This window comes from Phoca vitulina, unplaced genomic scaffold (genome assembly GCF_004348235.1).
Source record: "Phoca vitulina isolate PV1807 unplaced genomic scaffold, GSC_HSeal_1.0 scaffold22, whole genome shotgun sequence".
NCBI classification, from domain to species: Eukaryota; Metazoa; Chordata; class Mammalia; order Carnivora; family Phocidae; genus Phoca; species Phoca vitulina.
The window spans coordinates 8,381,674-8,401,385 of NW_022589725.1; the positions used below are offsets into that span (position 1 = coordinate 8,381,674).

General features: G+C 56.0%; 1 protein-coding gene across 1 annotated transcript in view; it reads right to left on the bottom strand.

The window, feature by feature from the left end:
• Nucleotides 1-17,110: 17,110 nt before the first annotated feature.
• CTNNBL1 (catenin beta like 1) overlaps nt 17,111-19,712 on the bottom strand; it is a 157,286-nt gene continuing 154,684 nt past the window's right edge. The window contains exon 16 of the mRNA XM_032420188.1: nt 17,111-19,175. Coding sequence (XP_032276079.1) covers nt 19,087-19,175 — 89 coding nt within the window. The 3' untranslated portion in view covers nt 17,111-19,086. The remainder of the gene's footprint in view (nt 19,176-19,712) is intronic.

Here is a 19,712-nt window from a genome sequence, read left to right on the forward strand (position 1 = left end):
GATTCCAGCCCAGGTGCACCACACAGAGTGAAGGCATCATCTAAAACCTAGAATTTAAAATGTCACCATTTTTTAACAGAGAAGGTCATCAAGGATCAACCCCTATTTCTCCCATTGTAGAGACAGGGGAACTGAGGCCCAGAGAGGGACAATGATAAGCTTATGATCTCACAGGGAGGAAATGGCAGAGCCAGGCCAAGGACCCAGGTCCCCTGAGTCCAGGAGGGGTCTTTCCTCCACATGTCATTGCCTGAGGAGGGTAGAGAGGGTCCGAAGACCTCCCACCCTGTGGCTTCCCAAAGGGGGCACCTCTCCGAGGGCCAGAGAACCTTTGGAGGCCTTGGCCCTCCAATTGTAACCCAAGCCCAGAAGTTGTGCCCTACCAAGGCCAGTAAGATGTGCATGTGGTGTGCATCTGTGTTATCCCAGGGAGGAGCCTGGTTGATAATCTCCATCAAAGGCAATTAATTGCATCAGAGAGACGGGGTTCCTGGGCCCTTCACCCCGCAAACTGGGTGCTTGTTAAACACGACGGGACAGCAGAGGTTCTGCCGATTCAAGGCTCTGCTTGTAGGAGTGTTTTTTAAAAATGCTGAAACGACTTTAATGGCATGCTTCATGCCAGTCTAAATATTCCCCAGCTGTGACTAATTAGCTAGGCCGACGCCATCCAATAGAAAGCAAAGCAGGCTGCAGGTGTAATTTTAAGTTTTCTAGTAGCCACAATAAAAAAAAAGGTAAACAGAAACAGGTGAAATCAGTTTAATAATATATACATACCTCCAAATATTGTTATTTCAAGACATAATCAATATAAAACGTTGTTCATGAGATATTTTGCATTCCTTGTATGTACCACGTCATCAGAATCTGGGGTGTATTTTATACACGGCGCCTCTCACACTTTGGGCTGGCCACACTTCCGGCGCTTAACAGCCCCCTGGGGCAGGGTTCCCCCAGCAGACAGCGCCGAGCTGGACCACTCCAAGGGCAGGCCTGGGACGAGTATGTCCACGGATCCCATGCAGGGTGTCCTCAGCGCTGGAGCGAGACCCTGGGGACCCAGGGCTGGCGCCAGCCAGGTGACTCCTCACAGCACCTTGACCAGGGCGCTCGCCACACTGCACAAGACCCACCGTGACCTGGGCCGGACACCCCTCACCAGTCTGCCCTCGGCTCCCCTGTTGCCCCCCGGCCCCCCTGCTCTGGCCACACTGGCCTCCTAGTGGCTCTTCAAATGCCCCAGGGATGCTCCTGCCTCAGGGCCTTTGCATTTGCTCCTCGTGTTCCCTGGAACACGGTTTTTTCAGATCTTCTGGTCTCTGATCAAATGTCGCCCTGACCATCTTACCTAAAATGTCGTCCCCGTCCCGCCAACGCCACTCACCTTTCTCTGTCTCAGCGCTTACCATTATCTGCCACTGTACCTGTTGATTTCTTGACTTTCTGTCTCCCTCCCTGCAGTGTGAACCCCAGGAGAACAAGGGCTGTGTCTGTCTTGTGCTCCAGCCTAGACCCTGGGGCACAGCGTGTGCTCAATAAATGATTACTGAGTGAACAGACAAGTGTGATTTTGGAAACGTGTTTGTGCCTGTCTCCCCCACAGCTCGGGAGACCCTCGAGTTAGGGACCAGGCCGGTTCTGCTCGTCCCCTTGCTAGTGCGGGGCCCAGCACATGGCAGGCCCTCAGCAGCTACTGACTGAGTGGAGCTGGACACCCCACACCCTGGGAAGGGTTATGACTTCTGTGTTACCATGACCTGCACCCCGCTTTTGTTGGGGGTCTAGGATGTGGCAGGTCACACGCCAAGTGTTTGCCATGTTTTTAAAAATCCCCACAACAGGGAAAGGTAAGCATTTTCACCCCCATTTTACAGATAAGGAAACTGAGGCCCAGAGGGGTGTCCAAGATCTTACAGCTGGCAAGTGGCAGATCCAGGGTCCAGTTTGGATCTTCCTGACTCCAAACGGTAAGCAACACTTACTGGCAGCCTGGGTTGCTGGTCGCTGAGCTGAGCACACTGCTCCCGTTATCCTTCCCGCCCACAGCGCCCCTGTGACGTTGCACCACTGACATCCTATTTGCTGATGAGGAGCCCGGGCCAGGGATGCAGAGCCTGTGCTGAAGATGACAGCTGGTGGCCCCCGAGAGGCCTGAACATTTCACCCCAAGAAGGAAGTCTCTTTAGCTCCCACGGTGTTGTCTGGGGCCCAGATCTCAGCTGGGTGGAGATTAGCTCGGCCAGCTCCTGATGTTGGGATGTGGTGCCCCCGTCAGATGGACCAGGGGAGGCAGGCTCTCTTGCTCGAGTTTCAGCTCACCCCCCGCACCACCCTCTGCACTGCTGCTTTCCCGTCTCTACCGTGGGAGGGTCCGGCTTGATCATTTCGGCAGAGCCTTTCCGGCTCAGTGCTCTAGAAGGAAATGAGGGGTAGTGACTTGACCAAAATGCACAAGGTTTCCAACACTGATCTTCAGAGACCCAGGCTAATGTTCTCCCTACTGAGGCATATTTTTTTTAAAAAACAGAACTGTAGTATTACACCAAAGGAATGACACTCTACTGGTGAAATTTCAGGCAAGGATGGGGGTGGACACAAAGCATGACCAACTTGACCCAGACTCCTGGGCCTGGGTCAGAGCAGAGGGGTCTTCCCAGGGGTCCCTGCTGGAGTAGAAGCACCAGTAGGTGTCCTGGGTCTCTTGTATTAATGATCTATTGGCAGAATCTGGATGGATGTGCTGGCTAATTCTATTTCAATGGCTGGAAACTGCTCTAGTCCTTCATGGCATTTGCCAAGGCCAGTACATCATGCCACGGCAGCTCAAGGAGGGGATAAATTCCTCTCTAATCTGGGAACATCTCCAGCTATGATCCAGAAGGCAGCACAGCATCTGGGGGCTTCCAGACCCTCCCCACCCCCAAGGGAAAAGCAGCCTTCCAGGAGCAAAGCCCATGATCCTGGGGCTGAAGCCCTCTTACCCCTCATGAGAAAGCAGATTCAGAACAGCAAGGCAGCTTTGGAGGGAAGAGAGTTCCCAGGGCTGCATGCACATTTTCATTTTTCTGTCCATCCAACAGTGGTCATCCGTCCAGCATCTACTCTTTGCTGGTGCAATGATGAGCACTTGCCCATAGGGTCCAAATCCTAACCCATGGGACCCCGGGCAGGTCTCCTCACCCCTCTGAGCCTCCGTTTCCCATCAGAGATGTGCGCTTCCTCTCCCCTCACCCTGGGGCTGTTGCAAGAGCAGAGGACATAGAATCCGGGGAACCAATTTAACAAGCAGGCACTGGGCCAGCTCTGGGCATACCAGCTCATTGAAACAGCCCTGGGCTGGGGCCCATGATTCTGTTTTATGATGGAGAATCGGAGACTGGAGAGGTCAAGGAACTTGGCCAGAGATGCACATTTGCTTGTTCTCGCTCACTTCCACTCACACCCACTGCACTTTTCTCCCCATGCTCCCGTCCATGCCCTTCCCCAAATACCGCCTGCCCCAAACCCTTGCCATGGCCCAACTTCTTGGGTCACTGGTCTGATTCAGTGGATGTTCCCCAGGTGGGCTCCTATTTGGGACTGGAGAAGTCTGAGGAGTGAGGGAAGCTGAGAGTCAGGCTGGGCCTCAAGGCCCTCAGGAGGCTTCCAGCCCCACTGGCAACAACAGAGATGAGGCCCTTGACCTTGCCATGTGGCCACTGGTAGCATTAACAGGAGCATACAGCCTAGAACAAGGGAGGAGATGGTTTGTCCTATTCTTCTCTGTCCAGCTCTGGTCTCCCCTGTCCCTGCCCCAGACTCTTCTGCCCCTTTCAGGGAAGGGGGCATGAGGATGGGATAGGCCTCTGGACCACACGTTTTCAGCCTCTGGGAGGACTGACCCATCTGGCTCTGGCTCTCATCAGCCCTGACCCAGGCATCACTCTGTCTACAGCACACCTCCTCTTGAATGGCCCCTCACATCCAACACGCCTCCATCCGAGGTTCTGCTCTTCCCCTCCCTGCCCTGCCCTAGGCTTCCCTGTCTCAGGCATGCCTCCTCCCCAAACCCCCCAGCTAGCCTGCACCCAGAGATGGAATCCATCCCTAAGCTCCGCTTCCACGGAACATCTCTCGTCATGCACGCTCTCCGAGCTGGCGGGTCGGTGGGCATCTCACCAGCTGCAGGAACTTCCGTGTCCCCGGTGCCCACCCCACATCCCACCAGAAGTCGGAGGGAGTGCTTTTACAAATGCAAATCCCATCATCTTTCCCCACTTAGAGCTCTGGATGGTTTCTACTGCTTAGAACAAAATCCAAACAGCTTCCTTAGGTGACCTCACTTCCCACTAGCTCCCCCTCACTCTTGCTTCCAGCCATTTGGACTTCTGGCAGTTTCTGGAATGTACCACGCTCCCTCTCACCACAGTTCCCTCTGCCTAGAACATGCTCGCACTTCTTCTAGAACTTGGCTCCTGTGCCAATTCCTGGAGGGGCCAATTCTTCCCCCCTCAGGGCTCTCCTCGCCCCTCATCCTCTCCTCTGCAGCCCTGCCACCCTGACAGGGCCATGAGCATCTCCAGGGGAAGGTCGGATCTTCCTCACGCTCACATTCTCCGAGACTGGCACAGGGTTGGGCCCCAGTAAATCCCACTGAATGAATAGGGGAGGGAAGTCATGGCGGATAAATGAAGAGCTGTAACAGTTCGAGGAGGAGAGGCTGTGGGCCCCGGTGGGGCCTGATCACTGCATTTCAGACATGGGGGAGTCGGGCCCCACTGTGACACCAGCTCCCTGTGTCGCTCTGGCATTTCGGTCCTCCTCTGGGTCTCAGTTTCCCCAGGGGAATGAGGGAGTTGCATGAGACCTCGAAGGCTTCCCCTCCCCTTGGGGGTCTCTGTTCTGGGATGTGAAGGAGGCGGGCAGATGGCAGAGCCCTGCAGGTGGGGCTGGAGAGGGTTAGACTAGGTCCATGCAAGGACCAACGTTCCCCTAGCCCGAGTTGTCCTGCCACTGGACAGGCTGCCTTGGGAGAAAGTGGGCTCACCATTGCTGGAGGTGGGTAAGCAGGGGTGCCATAGGGAGGACCCCCGTACTGCCTGGGCAGTCGGACTCATGACCGGGCACCCAGTCTAGATCTCAGAAAGGCACAGGCTCTGGAGGTCAGTCTCAGCTCCGTTCTTATTAGCTGTGTGACCTTGGGCAAGTTGCTTCAGCTCTCTGAATCTCCAGAACACAGAAGGGGAACTTCGACCTTGCGATGTTTAGAGAAGATGCACAGGGCCTGGAGCGGTCTAAGTGTGTGATAAGCATCAGCACCTGCCCCGGCCCGGCCTGCATGTCCAGGATGAAAGTTCTGGTCCCACACAGGACAGGTTGGCTGCTTCATCCCCGGAGTCCAGCAAGCGCCTGGCCCCCAGTCACAGGGTGTGTGGGGTGCTCCCCTGGATGGATCCACATGCCCAGGAGAAAGGGCGGGCTTGAGCAGGCCCCTCACCTTGCTGGTGCCCCCCCACATCCATGGGCCTGTGAATGCTTCCTTTTGCACCCCTCCTCCCTCACCTCCTTGCAGGGAGCCCCATCCTTTCCACGCCTCCCAATCACGGCAAACTGCCTCATCAATCATGTTCTCTCTAATTAACTTCTAATTTACCTCTTTAGTCAAATCTGTTTACAATCAGAGACAAGAAAACATGCAGCAGCTCAGGTGCAGACGTGGGGACTGGCTCCGGGGACCGTGGCAGATCAATCAGCCCTTGACCAGGGGTGGGAGCCCCGGTTCCCCTCCCCTCCCAGGGGGGCCCAAGGGCTCTAAAGGGCAGGGGTGTGTGGGGGGGTACCACTTGGCCCAGTGCCCTGGCATCCAGCACCCCTGACCCCAGAGGCCACCCCGTACCCCTCAGGCTCCCGCAGGATCCCTTCCCTCTGGTCTTTCCACCCGACCAGGTGGGAAGCTCCTCGTGGGCAGGCCTACGGCCACTTCCTGGATGTGTGACCTCAGAAAATGCCTCTGAACTTCTGTTTCCCTGTTTGCAAAGTCAGGGATAAAATAACATCGCCCTCCTTTGCAGGCAGGTGGTGAGTCGAAAAGGAGTCCCCAGCCCCAGCCCGGCCCAGCTGGGCCTGAACACTGAGCCCAGCACAGAACGATCACAGGCCTTGTTTGGTGGGGGTTTGTTTCCATATTTTGGATGTTTTAAATTTTTAAAAATTTGAATTCATCTTCAACTTATGGGAAAGTTGCAAGTACAGTATGTGGTACACCACCATCTCCAAATATTTTAGCGTGCATTTTCTAGAACGAAGACCTATTCTTACATAACCACAGTACAGCCACCGGAATCAGGAAATTCATGTTGAAACATCACTGCTGTCTAATCTCAGCCAGGGCCTGAGTTTTATTCCCACTGCACCTCTTACTGGTCGTGTGCCCTCAGCCAAGCCACATGACCCCTCCGAGGTCCAGTTTTGGCATCTGTGAAGGGGGTGGGAGAGATAATAACCCTAAGTCTCCTGTGCAGGGCTGTGTGAAGTCAACAGCCGGTGCACGGGAAGCAAAATGGGGCAAGGGTGAGAGGTATTGTCCACGCTGGAGGCAGAAAGGGAGGCCCAGGGAGGCCAGTCCTTGTTCTAGGTCACGTGGCATGATGGCCGCAGTCAGATCCCATGGCCTTGAAGAGGCAGAGCCCCGAGTCATGGGTGGGTCTCACGTTCTCCACTCAGAGATGGACCCGGGGGCTCCGAAAACCCCATGACTTGTCTTTAGGCTTCTTGACCTACTCTGAGGGCACAAACCTCAGCAGTGGAAAGAAGCAGGGAGGAAGGTGAGGGGTAATGGTTATTAATGGCACACCAATAATACTGACAATAAATAATGAGCAGAGTCACCTTAGAGGAGGTCCCTCCTGGGGGTGGCACGCGGGGGAGCTGCGGCGGGGCGGGGCCGGCAGGTGGAGGAGGGAAGGACAGATGCCCCATACTGAGCACACAGTGCCTGCCGTGCAGGGGGACTTCAGAGGAGCCTGTGAGCCATCCGGTCACGGCCCCCTACAGCGGAGAGGGTGGGGACACCTGAGGGCTCCAGGCCTGTCTTCCCACAGCGCACCCCCTTCTGCTCCCACTCACTTGCCCACATATCCACCCATTGGTTCATTCGACTTGCACTTACCTAGAATGTTCCCCCGGCTCTGCCCTTGGCTGGCCCTACGCACTATTCAGGTCTCAGCTCAAACATCTCCTGAGAGAGGCCTTCCAGAACCATCGTATCTCAAGGAGCCCCCTCTCCTCCCTGATTCAATTCACTCTTTATCCCATCACCCTGCCCTCACTAGCTCACAATCCTGCTCAGTATAAAATCACAGGTTCTCCCGCCCAGCCCAAGCCCAGCCCCCGCACCCAGCACTGCCACCGGGACAGAGCCTGCCGGGACAGCCCTCCAGCTGGGAGACGGAGCCCTGGCTCTGGGGCCAGGCCAGTGTGGCTCCAGCCCAGCTCTGCCCCATCTCGCTGCCCCGACTGCTGGAGGCCTGGAATGACACCTTTTCGTTCTCCACGGGGTCCAGAGGAGGCTCTGAGAGGGGCTCCCGTCCACACGCTCCTTTGTCATGGGGCCCTGGCTGGCAGGAGCAGGGGAGGTGTGGGGGGCTCTGCCGGGCTCCCTCCAGCTGGGGAGCCCCTTCCTGGGAGTGGGGACCTTGTTCAAGGACCAGGAGATGCGCCCTGTCCTCCTGTCTGGAGGCCTCGGGGAAATGACAGCCTCTGGCGATGGGGAGGGCACTGGGCTGCCTGCTACTGTTTGTTCATATTCCTATTTCCCTGCCCATGTTTCTCGTTCCAGACTGTGTAATTAGGTGTCCAGGGGTGTCTCTGATTCTGTTCCGATAGAATTTGCCTTGTTTAATCGGTAACAGGATGGCTGCCTCTGACAGCTGTTTTTCCTAGGGAAAAAAAAGGCTGTTAGGGATGGGGCGAGTTGGGAGGCGGGCGGGCTGGTATCTGGCTCCTTGGCTTGAATTTCCCTTTGCCACCGACTTGGGGGTGACCCCGGGGCCCGTCATGTCCCCTTCCTGGGCCTCAGTGTGCTCAATGGTAGAACGAGGGGAGTGGGACTTTGTGATCCTTCCGTGGTGTCTCTGAAACAGGAGGGTCGGCCGCGCACCCACTGAGCGAGCGGTACTGCAGTGGGGGGTGGGCTGAGCTCACGGAAAATCGTTCATGGATGCATTTAAATCCAAGGTGGCATTTTTATCGCTGTGTTCTTAATTGTAATTGCCATTTAATTAGATTAATGATAATTAATAACGTTAATAATGTACTGTCCTTTGTTTGGGATGATGACATTGCAAACCCACCTTCCGGAGTTGGAGCTGGGCCGTGCTGAGCCTCCTCAACCTCAATCCCCCTTGCTCTCCCCACTCCCTCCGCCCCATTTTGTCTGCCTGATCACCTGTGCTCGGCACACTGGGTTGGATCGCCTCTTGTCACGGTGGTCTTCCCATTAGACCGTGCAGGGCTCCAGAGGGCCAGGGACCAATGCAGGCGTTCCCGTACCCTACCCCCCAACACAGAGAGGGACTGGCCCAAGGAGGAGACTAACGCGTGCTGGATGGAAGGAAGAAGCGGTGGGTGGGTGGACTGGTGGTCAGAGAGGTGGATGAATGAATGGCTTTAGTCTCTGGCCAGGGGAGGTGACCAAGCTAACTGACCCTCTCGGGGATGCAACCAGTGCTCCCACTCCTCCTCCCCAACCAAGTCTGGCCCGCTCTTAACTCCGTAATAGCTTTCAAATATGCCCTCTCCTCCCTGTCCTCAAGGTCACCACCAAGGCTTGCCTAGACCACAGCACCAGCCCTCTCCTGATCTTCCAGCCACCTGACCTACCCCCTTCCGTCTGTCACGCATGAAACAGGAGGGACTTTCAGACTCGTCCATGCGACCTGTCTCTCAGTGGTTCAGAGCCCTTCCAGGGCCCCTCTGGGCCTTCTGAATAGAGTACTATCGCTTGGCCTTGACATTTGAGCATTCCCAATCTGACTCCTGCCCACCCCCCAGTCCCCTTTTCTACTACCTCCTCTCCTTCCTCCCTGCCTACTCACCTAGCGCTTCCTCAGCGTGCTTCCTCCCTCTGTAACCTCCTCCCCTGCCCAATTCTTACCACCCTTCATGGTTGAGTTCAAATGCCACCTCCTCCACGATGCACTCCATGATACCCCAGGAAGAATGAGCTGCTCAGCAATGCCTGCAGTGTGTGTGTGTGTATGTGTGTGTGTGTGTGTGTGTGTGTGTGTGTGTCTTTGATAGTATCCTCCCTCCTGCCTGCCATGTGGACTCCCAGCACCCACAGGAGTGTTGAGATACATTTTATTGACCGCCCTTGGGCTTTGAGGTCAAGATTCAGCTCTTGCCCAGAATAGTTGTATGACCATCCAGCCTCTTCCCTTTTCTAAGCCTTGGTTTTCTCATCTATAAAATGGGGACAGCAGCTTGCCCTTCACAGAGTTGTGGTGACAATTAATTGGATTTGGATCTGTAAGGCCCCCAGCTCAGAGCTGGGCTCTTCCCTGCCTCCCTGCCTCTGCCCTTCTCCAAGCCTCTCCTGAGAGCCCCTCCTGTCTCCTTACCTGGTGAAGCTCCACTTGCCCTTTCATCCCTGGGCCATGGCTGCCTCCTCCCAGAAACGACGTGTCAGGGACTCCCAAGACTCAGGTCAGATGTTCCCAGAACCACCACTTCCCACCGACTCAAGCTGCCTTCGTGTCTGTCGCTCTGACCACCACAAGCCTGGGCTAGGTGGGGCCACTCCAGACAGTGGGCCAGAAGGGACGTAGAGGTTAAGGACAGGAGGGGCCCAGATCCTGCTGCGTCCGTGGTGGCGTCTCCTTCATGCAGGCAGCCAGCTGGGTCCTCTGCCCTTTGCTCTGCCATTCATCCCTTTATCTTCTCTTCCTTCACCCATCCCCTCCCTTTCTCCCTCCTTGACTCAGTCATTATATTCCACACACATTCCCTGTGATCATTTTTCCCTCCACTGCTTAAAACCCTCCAATGGCTTCCCACTGTGTGTGGAAGAAAATCCAAACTCCTCACTGTGGCTAACAAGGCCCTGTAGAGCCTGCTCCCTGCCCATCTCTGCAAACTCACCTAGCTCTCCTCATTCAGGAGGCACCTGGCTGTTCCTTAAATACGCAAATCACACCCCTGCCCCAGGGCCTTTGCACTTGCTATTCCCTCTGCCTAGAATCCTATTCCCAACTTCCCTTGGCAGCTGCTCTGCTCGTCAATCCTGTCTCAGCTCCAGCCATTACCTCCTCAGAAAGCCCTTCCCTGACCATCCAGACCAGAGGAGCTACTCTTCCTTCCTATCACTCTCTTTTATTTTGTGTATAACTCCCAGTGCCACCTCGAGCTGGTTTGCAGGACAAGGAGCCTTGTTTGTTCTCTATCCCCACAGCCATCATGGGGCCTGGCACATGGTAGGTGCTCAGAAAAGATCTGCTGAGGAAATGTTGCAGGGGCTCCTGCTGGGTGGTAGCCCCATGCTGGGCACTCAGTGCAGAAATGGAGGAAGGCAGCCCCCACCCTCAGGCAGCTCACAGGGCAGGTCAGGAGAAGCAGGCTCAGGGAAGGCTCACTGGGGGTCTGGGGAGAGCAGAGAGGGGATGAAAGAGGAACTGGAGGCCTTGGGGCTGTGGGCAGAGTGCATGGGGTTCTCAGAACCTCTGCTTGTCGTGTTCTGGTTGATGAGGGGTGTATCTGCCTCTGTTTCTTCCAGGAGGCTAGAGCCCGTTGAGAACGGGACCCATGCTCCTGCCCCCAGGAAGGGCTAGTTCTGGCCCCAGGTGAGTCTTGAGCAACAGTAGAATCATCAGCAGGAGAGTGGGAAGCGGAGCAGGGGGCGGGCAGGCCACAGAGCAGGAACACACGGACAAAGGCCTGGGGTGACGGAGCACCAGGGAGGCCATAAGCAGCGGCTGGACAGTTGGTCAGGGGAGGCCCACCCACGGCACTCTGGTTCACCACCCCAGTCCCTTAGAGGACAGCTGTTGTATATAGGTACACTGCTCACTCTTTGCTCCTAAAGGACCTTGGCACGGGTGTTTGCTGCTGGAAGGACTGATGCCCTCATAGGTTCGCTCATTCTGGAAGGTATAAATAAAGATGAATCAGCTTACAGTCTAGTGGGGAAAGTGAACAAGAAAATACAGTAACATAAGGATGTCGGTAATGATGGTGTGACCATTGATCAGCACTTAACCGTTGGTCAAGGACTTTCTACATATCAGCTTGCCTCAGATCTAGACGGTGAGTAGTATTTAGAGCCCTATCCCCATTTTATAGACGAGGAGACCGAGGCTCAGAGCGGGGAAGTCACTTGCCCCGGTCACACAGCTGGGGAGGAGCAGGGCTGGATTCAAACCCAGGAAGCCTGTCTCCAGCACCCATGCCCAGTGCCCACCGGTCCGCGGGGCCAGCCAGGTGAAGCTGGCTTGCATATCTTTTCATCTTTCTCGATTACAGAGAGACATTGGCTTGTAGCTGATAAAAGCAGAAACCTGTCCTCAGGCCTTGATCCCAAGAGGGCTGGCGTGAGGTGAGGAGGGAAGGCAGCTGGCCCAGGCCATGTCCTGTCATGGCCACTTAATGAGCTTAACTGATAACCATGGGCTCAGGCAGGCTGCCAGCTATGCTCGTCCATTTGGCCAGGCTTCCTGACCGGACACCACTGGCTGGGGGACGGTGGCCATGGGGCCCGGGGAGGGGCCTGACGGTCCCCAAGTGAATGGCCGGCCTCCGTGGCACAGCTGTGTGACCTTGGACACATTCTTTGACCTCTCTGTGCTTCCTTTCCTTATTTATAAAATGGAGGTGAGCATGCCACCGTTGGAAGATGCTCCAGGGACGCAGCCAGGTGCTGGGGACGGTGGCCTTCAGTTCGGAGACTACCTGGCACGTAGTAGGCAGTCAGTACGTTTTCTACTCCAGTCTCTGGAAGGTCTCAGGAAAAACAATCTCAGCTCCAGAACACTTTCGTAAAGGAGAAAAAGGCTGCTGTGGTCGGGTGGAGACAGACTCTCATCTGGCTGTCGCTAACACAGGCAGTGACCTGGATCCTACTTCTCTCTGGGCCTCAGTGTTCTCATCTGCAAAATGGTATGGTGCTTGTCTCCCCATCACAGGAATGTAGGCAGGAGGCAATAAAATGGCGCCTACCAAGTGCTTAGTACAGAGCCAGACATATAGTTGGTGCTAAATAATGTAGCCCCCACTATGGTGGTTTGGGAGGGCTGGCTCTGCTGATCTTGAGTGATCTTAGGACAGTCCCCTACTTTCTTGGGCCTCTGTTTGCTCGTTTGTCAAACAGTCTGACCCCAGGCACGCTTTCCCCCAGCTCTGTTCCTGGAATTCAATAGCGTTGGTTCCTACCTTCTCTGAAACCCATCTAATCTGCACTAGTGGGGAGGGGGTGAAGTCCCTGCCGTCCTGGGGAGGGGCTGAAGGCAGGGGGCGGGGGGAGGCATTGTGTCTGATTCCCAAGGGGAGTGAGGTCCCTGCCCACTGCTGCTTCTTGCCTGTCCTGGTGGGGGTGCTGGGGCAGGAAAGGACCAGACTTCCACGGGGGCCCCAGGAAGGCCTGGGGAGGAGGGCCTGGGTCCGGATTCTCCAGGGACTGGAGCTGAGTAGGCCCAGAGTGGAGGCAGCGCCTGGGGGTGGGCAGGCAGATTCATTGCAGCCATTCTTCTCCCCCTGCAGCGCCCGCTTCTAATGAAATTTTACGGCAGGTGGAAATGATATGACTCCGCCAGCCCTAAAAGCACTTCTATTTATTCATTAAAGATATTTATATACTGAGCAGCTCTGCCGGCCCCACCCGCCTCTGGTTGGGCTGTGAAGTGGCTCCCAGCCCTCGGTGCTGGGGACCGGCTCCCGGAGCAGGGCCCCTCCCTGCATGGTGACCCATTGCTCTGCCTCAGCCTGTCCCCACAGACCACCTCCTCCTGGCCCACAGCACCAGCATCTCCTCCCTGGGTGCGTGCACCAGCCTCTTCTTGGGGCTCCTGCTTCCACGCTGTTCTCCACAACGAGCCCTCCATCAAGCAAAGGAATCTTTTCAAAACTCAGATGGCATTCTTTCCTGGCCCAAACTGCTCCGTGGGCTTCAGGGCCCTGCAAGATCTGGCCCCTGCCCCCCTCTCTGGCCTGCTCCCCCAGCAGCCCCTGCCTCCCGCGTGGGTCCAGCCACCATGGCTCCTGGCTATTTTCTGGAGAATGATGGCGCTCTCCCTCTGCCTCAAAGCCTTTGCGTCTGGGCCTCTGCTTAGACCCCTCTTTCCCCAGCTCAGGCCCCTGGGCTCCTTGATGTCATTCAGAGCTTAGCTCAAAATCACCTCACCAAAGAGGACTTCTCAGACCACCCAACCTCAGCTAGGCCCCCCGCTGCCTAGTCTCTATCACTTTGTACCCTGTTTGCTCCTTTTAGAACACCCCAGTACTCATTCTGTTTACCTGTTTATTGTCTTTCGGTCTGTCCCACGAGGATGGGTGCTCCTTGAGGCCAGTGACAGTGTCTGTCTTGTTCCCCACACAGCTTATGGCGGGTGTTCAGTAAATGATGGGGTGGGTACCCTGAGCTGGTCGCAGGTGTGGATTTCCACAAGCTGACCTCTCAGAGACCCTCGCATTCAGTCCTGGAATGAAGAAGAGCTGAGACTCCAAGAGGGTAAGGGCCATGCTCTTGTCTGACAGAGGCTGGACTCGAGGCCCCATCGTCCTGCCCTTCTGCTCCTGGGCACTTCCTGGATGGGCCTGCTCACTGACGCCCTACCCAGGAGCTGGGGCCGGGCTAAATAAAGCCCTCCTCGGCTGTGGCCAGACCTGGGTCCTGGCTTCTGCAGACCCACCTCTGGTGGCTTCTCCCACCTCCTTCCTAGAGGCCTCCCACAGCCTTCCTGCTGCCTTAGGGGTGGAGGCCTTGCTTGTTGCTCAGCTATTACCAGCGTATCTGGGGCCTGGTTACTCCCCGGACAAACTTGCCAGGCTGGATCCTCCTTCGGGGGTCAGAATCTGTTTCCCCATCATTCGAGGACTGTGGGAGCCTACAAGAAGGGGAGGCAACGTGTCCTAGAACAAGCTCTGTGACTAGACATGACCCCAAGCTTCCAGAAAGCACAGGAATCAACATGCCTGTGATTCTGTTGGGTTCTGCCATAGCCAGGAGCTCATTCAACCCTTGCCCTGCCCAGGTATGTATCAGGGCAGCCCCAGCATCCCCAAGAGTCTGTTTTATCTGGCCCCCAGCCCTTTGCCTGTGCAATTCCCTCTGCCTCGAAGGACTTTCTACCTCTTATTTTTTGAGACTCATGGCCATCTTAAGACCCCTGTGAACGTCACTCAAGATACAGATACGGTGCCCTGGCCTGTCTTTCCTGATGCCTCCTGTCAGGTTTGGGGGCCTTCTCTGTCCTTCGTCTCTCTTAAAGCTCGTTATCGCTTCCTTGTGACACCCTGTTGGGCAACTGTGCGGAGTTAACACTGCCTTTCAGCCTGGGGTGCACGCCCCCTGTGCCCAGCACGGGGCCCCGCCCAGAGCAGGGGTGCAGCTGGAAGACGTGCCCTGGGAGGTTACAGTGACATGTAACATGGGTTGGGGGGTGCAGAGTAGGAGTCTGGGCTCAGCGGACAGGCGGGGGGCAAGGATCCTCACTACAAGCTGCTGGAAGGTAGCTCCTCCTCCCCATAGCTACAGAGAGAAAGCCTAACCTTCCAGATGTTTCTTGGACTTCCCTTTCCGCATGGTAGAGCAGCCAGGGACCCCATACAGGTGAGTATTGCAGCCAACTGCTCAGATGTGGGGGTGAGGGGCTCAGGGAGCCGGGCCCGCACAGCCACCGTGGCTTCAGTCGTGAGGCCGCCGACGGGCTGCTTCTCCGGGGCTTCCTGCAAACCTGTGCCGAAGGCTTTCTGCTTCCGATGCATTCTGTACGGACGGGGTGGGGGTGGGGGGGACTCCACAATGGCCCGCCGCCTCTCTTCCAGCCTGACTCGAGCCCCTTCCCTGCCACTTGGTTGGGAGACAGGGCGGCTCTGAGGTCAGGAGTGTGGAATTCGGAACCAGTTTGCTTCTGTTCCAGGCCCAGCTCTGTCACTTTGTAAGCCCCAGGCCCCGTCATCTGGTCTCATCTGTGAAAGGGGGCTGATGATAAAGTACCTACCCCTTAGGAATGGGGGTGAGATGAGCTAATTGGAGAGAAGCACTGAGCTCATAGAATGAGCTCGATGAGTATTAGCTAATACGGCACAGACGCAATCAATTCATTCTTCTAAAACACTCGATGACTTCACTCGTAAGAGAAATGCAGATGAAGACGACAAGCACTGTGGCCAACAGAGAGGCAGAGACGCCAGGGCGGACGCCGTGCTGGAGAGGGTGCGGGGAGGCGCGCACGCGGGCCGTCGATGGAGGGCGGGCCACGTGGTGGTATGTATCACGTGAAAGATGCGCATTCTCTCTGACTTAGCAATTCCGCTTGGGAGTTTAAACTCACACGTGTGTGAAATGACCAAGGATGTTCACTGCAGCGTTGTGATAGCCAAAGATCGGAGACACCTAAATGTCCCTGAATGTGATTAACTAAATTACGTGTGGCCCTGCCAGAGATAAGCTCAGCTATGGAAGGAGCGGGGCCGCTGTGTGCGTCTGGCGAGTGTAGAGCGAAAAGCAAGGTGCAGACAGAGAACATGATATACTCCCAATTTTGTTATATTTTTATTCACTTGAAAACACATCCCTGAAAGGATACTCCAGCTATTCAGCAGCGGTTGCTTCTGGGGAGGGGTACTGGGGGGCCAGGAGATGCACCTGGGAGATCCACACACGGAATGCCCTTACGGACCTTCTGAAGTTTATACCAAGGGCATGTGTCACCTAATCAAGAAAAAGCTGGCTGGAGGAGCACATGTCTTTTCCGCAGCATGAGAATGGAGGCCCAGCGCTGAGACACCAACCACTTCCCGTGTGTACCAAGGAGGAAGACAGGTTGAAACCTGTGGCTCTGCTCTTACCTCTACTGTTGGGTAAGAAAATCTAATCAAGAAGTTTTTGCCTTTAAGAAAGTGAGTCTCACCTCTCTGTCAGACACTAAACTGATGCTCTTCGTAATGGCAGAGGACGACACCTGGGCACGGGTGCTCCTGTGGGGGGTGACCAAAGAAGGGTGGCTTCCAGCTCCCCCAAAAGTGCTTCCGCCCAGATGAAGGGGGAATGTAGTCTGCATGCCAATCTCTTTAAATTAGACATGGCCCATCTTGCTGCCACTGAATTCGGGCATGCTGACCACCACAGAGCAGCAAGCTGTGAAGGAAGAGGTACGTGACATCCTCGTTTCCCTCGCAAAGTAATTCTGGCTAATACTGTTTAAAGGCTACTTTATTGCCGTGTTTGGATAGGAAAAGGCATACTGCCCTGCTGGGATGGTGGGTGCCAATACCACTCAGCTACGGGCACAAGGAGGGCCATGGGGGCTTTGCTTGAAGGGAAGAGTTTGGAGCCCCAACAGTGGGCAGACGCAGAAGTCAAGTTCAGAACCATACGGCAAGGGCGGCCTTTGCTGGATGCCCAAGAAGTCCTTCTGGAGGGGTGGGGCTGCTTGGCGAGGCAGACAGGGTCTCAGTCATGAGCAGCCACAAAAGGTAGGACCACACCCCAGGAGCCAACGGGTTAGCAAGGTTAGTAATGAGTATCTTTACCTTGTTCTCAAAAGCTTTTCTTAGCCTTGTGTGGTGGGCTGTTAAAATCAGAGAGCAGAGGGTCAAGATTTCTCCTCATCCCGTCTTTCTGGTCCCTGCAGCACCTCTGAACTATAACCCCTTCTGAGTCCTAAGGGATTATACCTCATGTCGCCCCCCAAATTCTCCTGTCACAAAACTGATAGAAAAGGAGACCACTTCCTCATTTGTAAAGTGAAGACAGGAGTTGAAACTTGCTTTTGGCAGAGGGACTTGTCAAACAAACCTCAGGAGGCACCCCCACGTGTGAAGCAAGGCAGAGTGGAGCGACTGGTTGAAGCGGGGTGAGCGGCCCCGAACCCCACCCACCCTCCCTTCTATGCTGGCTTCTGATGCGCTTCTGGGAAACCTGGAGCTTCAGGAGAAGGCAGCTGGACAACCGCTGGACAGAACTCTGGATGGACGACCAGGCGACAGGGGAAGGGAGGTCTAGGGGGCGGGAGATGGGAGGGGAGACTCCTCGCTGCCTTTTTGTTGAATTTTGAACATGTACCATGGACAAGCCTTACCTGGCTAAAAACAAATACAATTTAAAAAAAGAGGATAATGCTGAAGGACTAATGCTCTCTGAAGTATCATCCTTAATTCAAAGAGTCTCTGATTCTGCAGGTTACATCTGGACATGCTTTATTCTTTGTGAATTCATTACACCACATATCGACAGCGGAACCGATGGAAGCGTCATGTCAGTCAGTGACCCGTGGTGGTCTCCCAGACGGAGCAGCTGGGTGGAGGGGAGAGTGCGGCCAGCACAGGCAGGCAGGCCCGGCTTTGAACGTACATGCTGCTGCTTCTCGGCCCCAGGACCTCGCACAAGGTCCTTACCCTTTCCGGGACCCCAGTGTCCGCTTCCATAAATGGGGGATAACGATGCCCGCAGGACTGTTGTGCATGTTAAAAGAATGGATGTACAGCAAGGAGCACATAGCAGGTGTTTGATACACAGTCGCTATTGTAGTCACAGAAAAGTGAAATAGAAAAACCAAACGCCTAAATCCAAAATGAGACTGTAAGGCCATTCTGATTCTGGGCTAGGTCCTGGTGCACCTGCCCACCACCGCCCTGCTGGAACGGCCGCCTCACGACAAGGACGGGCATGCTGTCTGCCTTCCTGCTGGGCGGGGGTGGTCTTACCTGATGCCCTCCCACCTGCCCAACGCCGGGCACGATGCGGGCGCCGTCTTACTCGGCATCCTCCCTGGTGGCTGCCCGGGTCTCCCCTGGCACACCGGCTCCGGCCAGATGGTGGGGGCCGCCCACAACCCTGTACTTGGGGTTCAGTGAGAAGCAAGAGCTGGGCGGCCTGGCAGTGTTGGCCACGGGCGCAGGCAGGGTGTGTGGTATCCCCTTTGTAGCCTGGGTGCTGACCCTGGGCTAAACACGCCATTTAACGAAATACTGCTTTTCTGGATCGGTTGTTCCTCCACCTCCTCACTCATGAGGAGACACTAAAAACCTGCTAACGGGCCGCTGAGCCATTTTCTCACACCCCGTGTAAAATGGGTGGGGTTCCAATGCGAAGCCCCAGCCGTGTAAGGGAAGAACAAAGGAGACCCCACTTCTCAGGTTCCCACTAGGCGCCGCACGCTTAGATGACTTAGCTCGCCCCTGAGCCCCACCCCTCCTCTGCAGAGCAAGGAAGGTAGGCTGGCAGGCGCGGCTGGAATTTGGGCCCAAGGCCTGTTTCCGCCCTCCCAGTGGTGCTCCCCCCGATGCACGGAACTGCCTGGAGCTAGAACTCGTCCCGGCATGCGGGCCGCACCCGAGATCCCGATTTCATCATTCGGGGGGAGGGGGGCGCGACCATGATGTGTTTGTTCGAGCTCCCTCCCAACCAGTGATTCTGATGGGTGGCCAGGGTTCGAAATGCTGCTCCAAGGTCTGTGTGCTCTGGGTGGCTGGCCTCACTGTGCCCTGGAAGCCTCCCCGGGGCTGCTTCTGCCCAAGCCACAAGCCTTGTGTCACTCTTCGGGTCAGGGCTGGGAGGCCCAGAGAGGTCACCAGTCCACACGCTCCCCTTCCCCGCTCCAGCTGGGCAGCCTCCCCGCAGGACTCCGGAGCAGCCGCGGGGGCCACCGTGATGCTCTCTGAGCCTCCGTTCCCTCACAGCGAGTGAGGCCCACCACTGACCTTCCTCAGAGGCGTCCCAGGACAGCTGCTGGGAAAGTGCCGAGTGAAGAGCAGAGGGTACTGCTCTGCTACAAAGAATGCCAGCCAGGAATACCAAAACTAGCTTTAATTTGCCCAAAAGTCACATGGCGCCATGTAAAAACTTTCTGGATGGAGGCCCAGAGAGAGTCCATGCTGAGGCCAAGGGGGTTTCTAGAAGTTCTCCAGCAAGCCCAGGATGCGCTTTTGCTCGTTCTCCCGGAACTCTGGGCTCCGGCCGTCCCCGATGTTCTCCGCATACTCTGGGGGAGACAAAGGCAGCGTGAGGCATGGCCTTCCCTAAATCCCCGCTCCTGCCTCGCATGCTGTGCTAACACCTCCAACAGCAGCCCCCGGGGCCGCTGTGGCCGGAGGCGCTCGGTGCACAGGGCCCGGCTCACCTGTCCTCACTGAGTCCTCCCCAGCCGCACCCCCCACTCACACACGCGGTCATTGGCGCACGAGAAGCGGGTGCCTGCCACAGGCACGCTTGCTCCGGCCAGTGTCTGTCAGAGGGTGACCCTGACCAGCAGCAGCAGCATGCGGGAACTTGTCAGAAACGCAGATTTGGGGCCCAACTCAGACCCACGCACAGACCCAGCAGTCCGTGTGAACGAGCCGTCCAGGGAGTGACAACACACGCAAATTTGAGAACCACTATTTGAAGCAATAGGGATAAAGTAATGATCAAAAGAGATGAAAAATCTCCACTCTTGTGAAGCCCACTTTCTAGTGGGGGAACAAGCAAGTGAATAGCACAGAGAGGGGGGCTGTCAGAAGGCCTCACAGAGACGTGATGA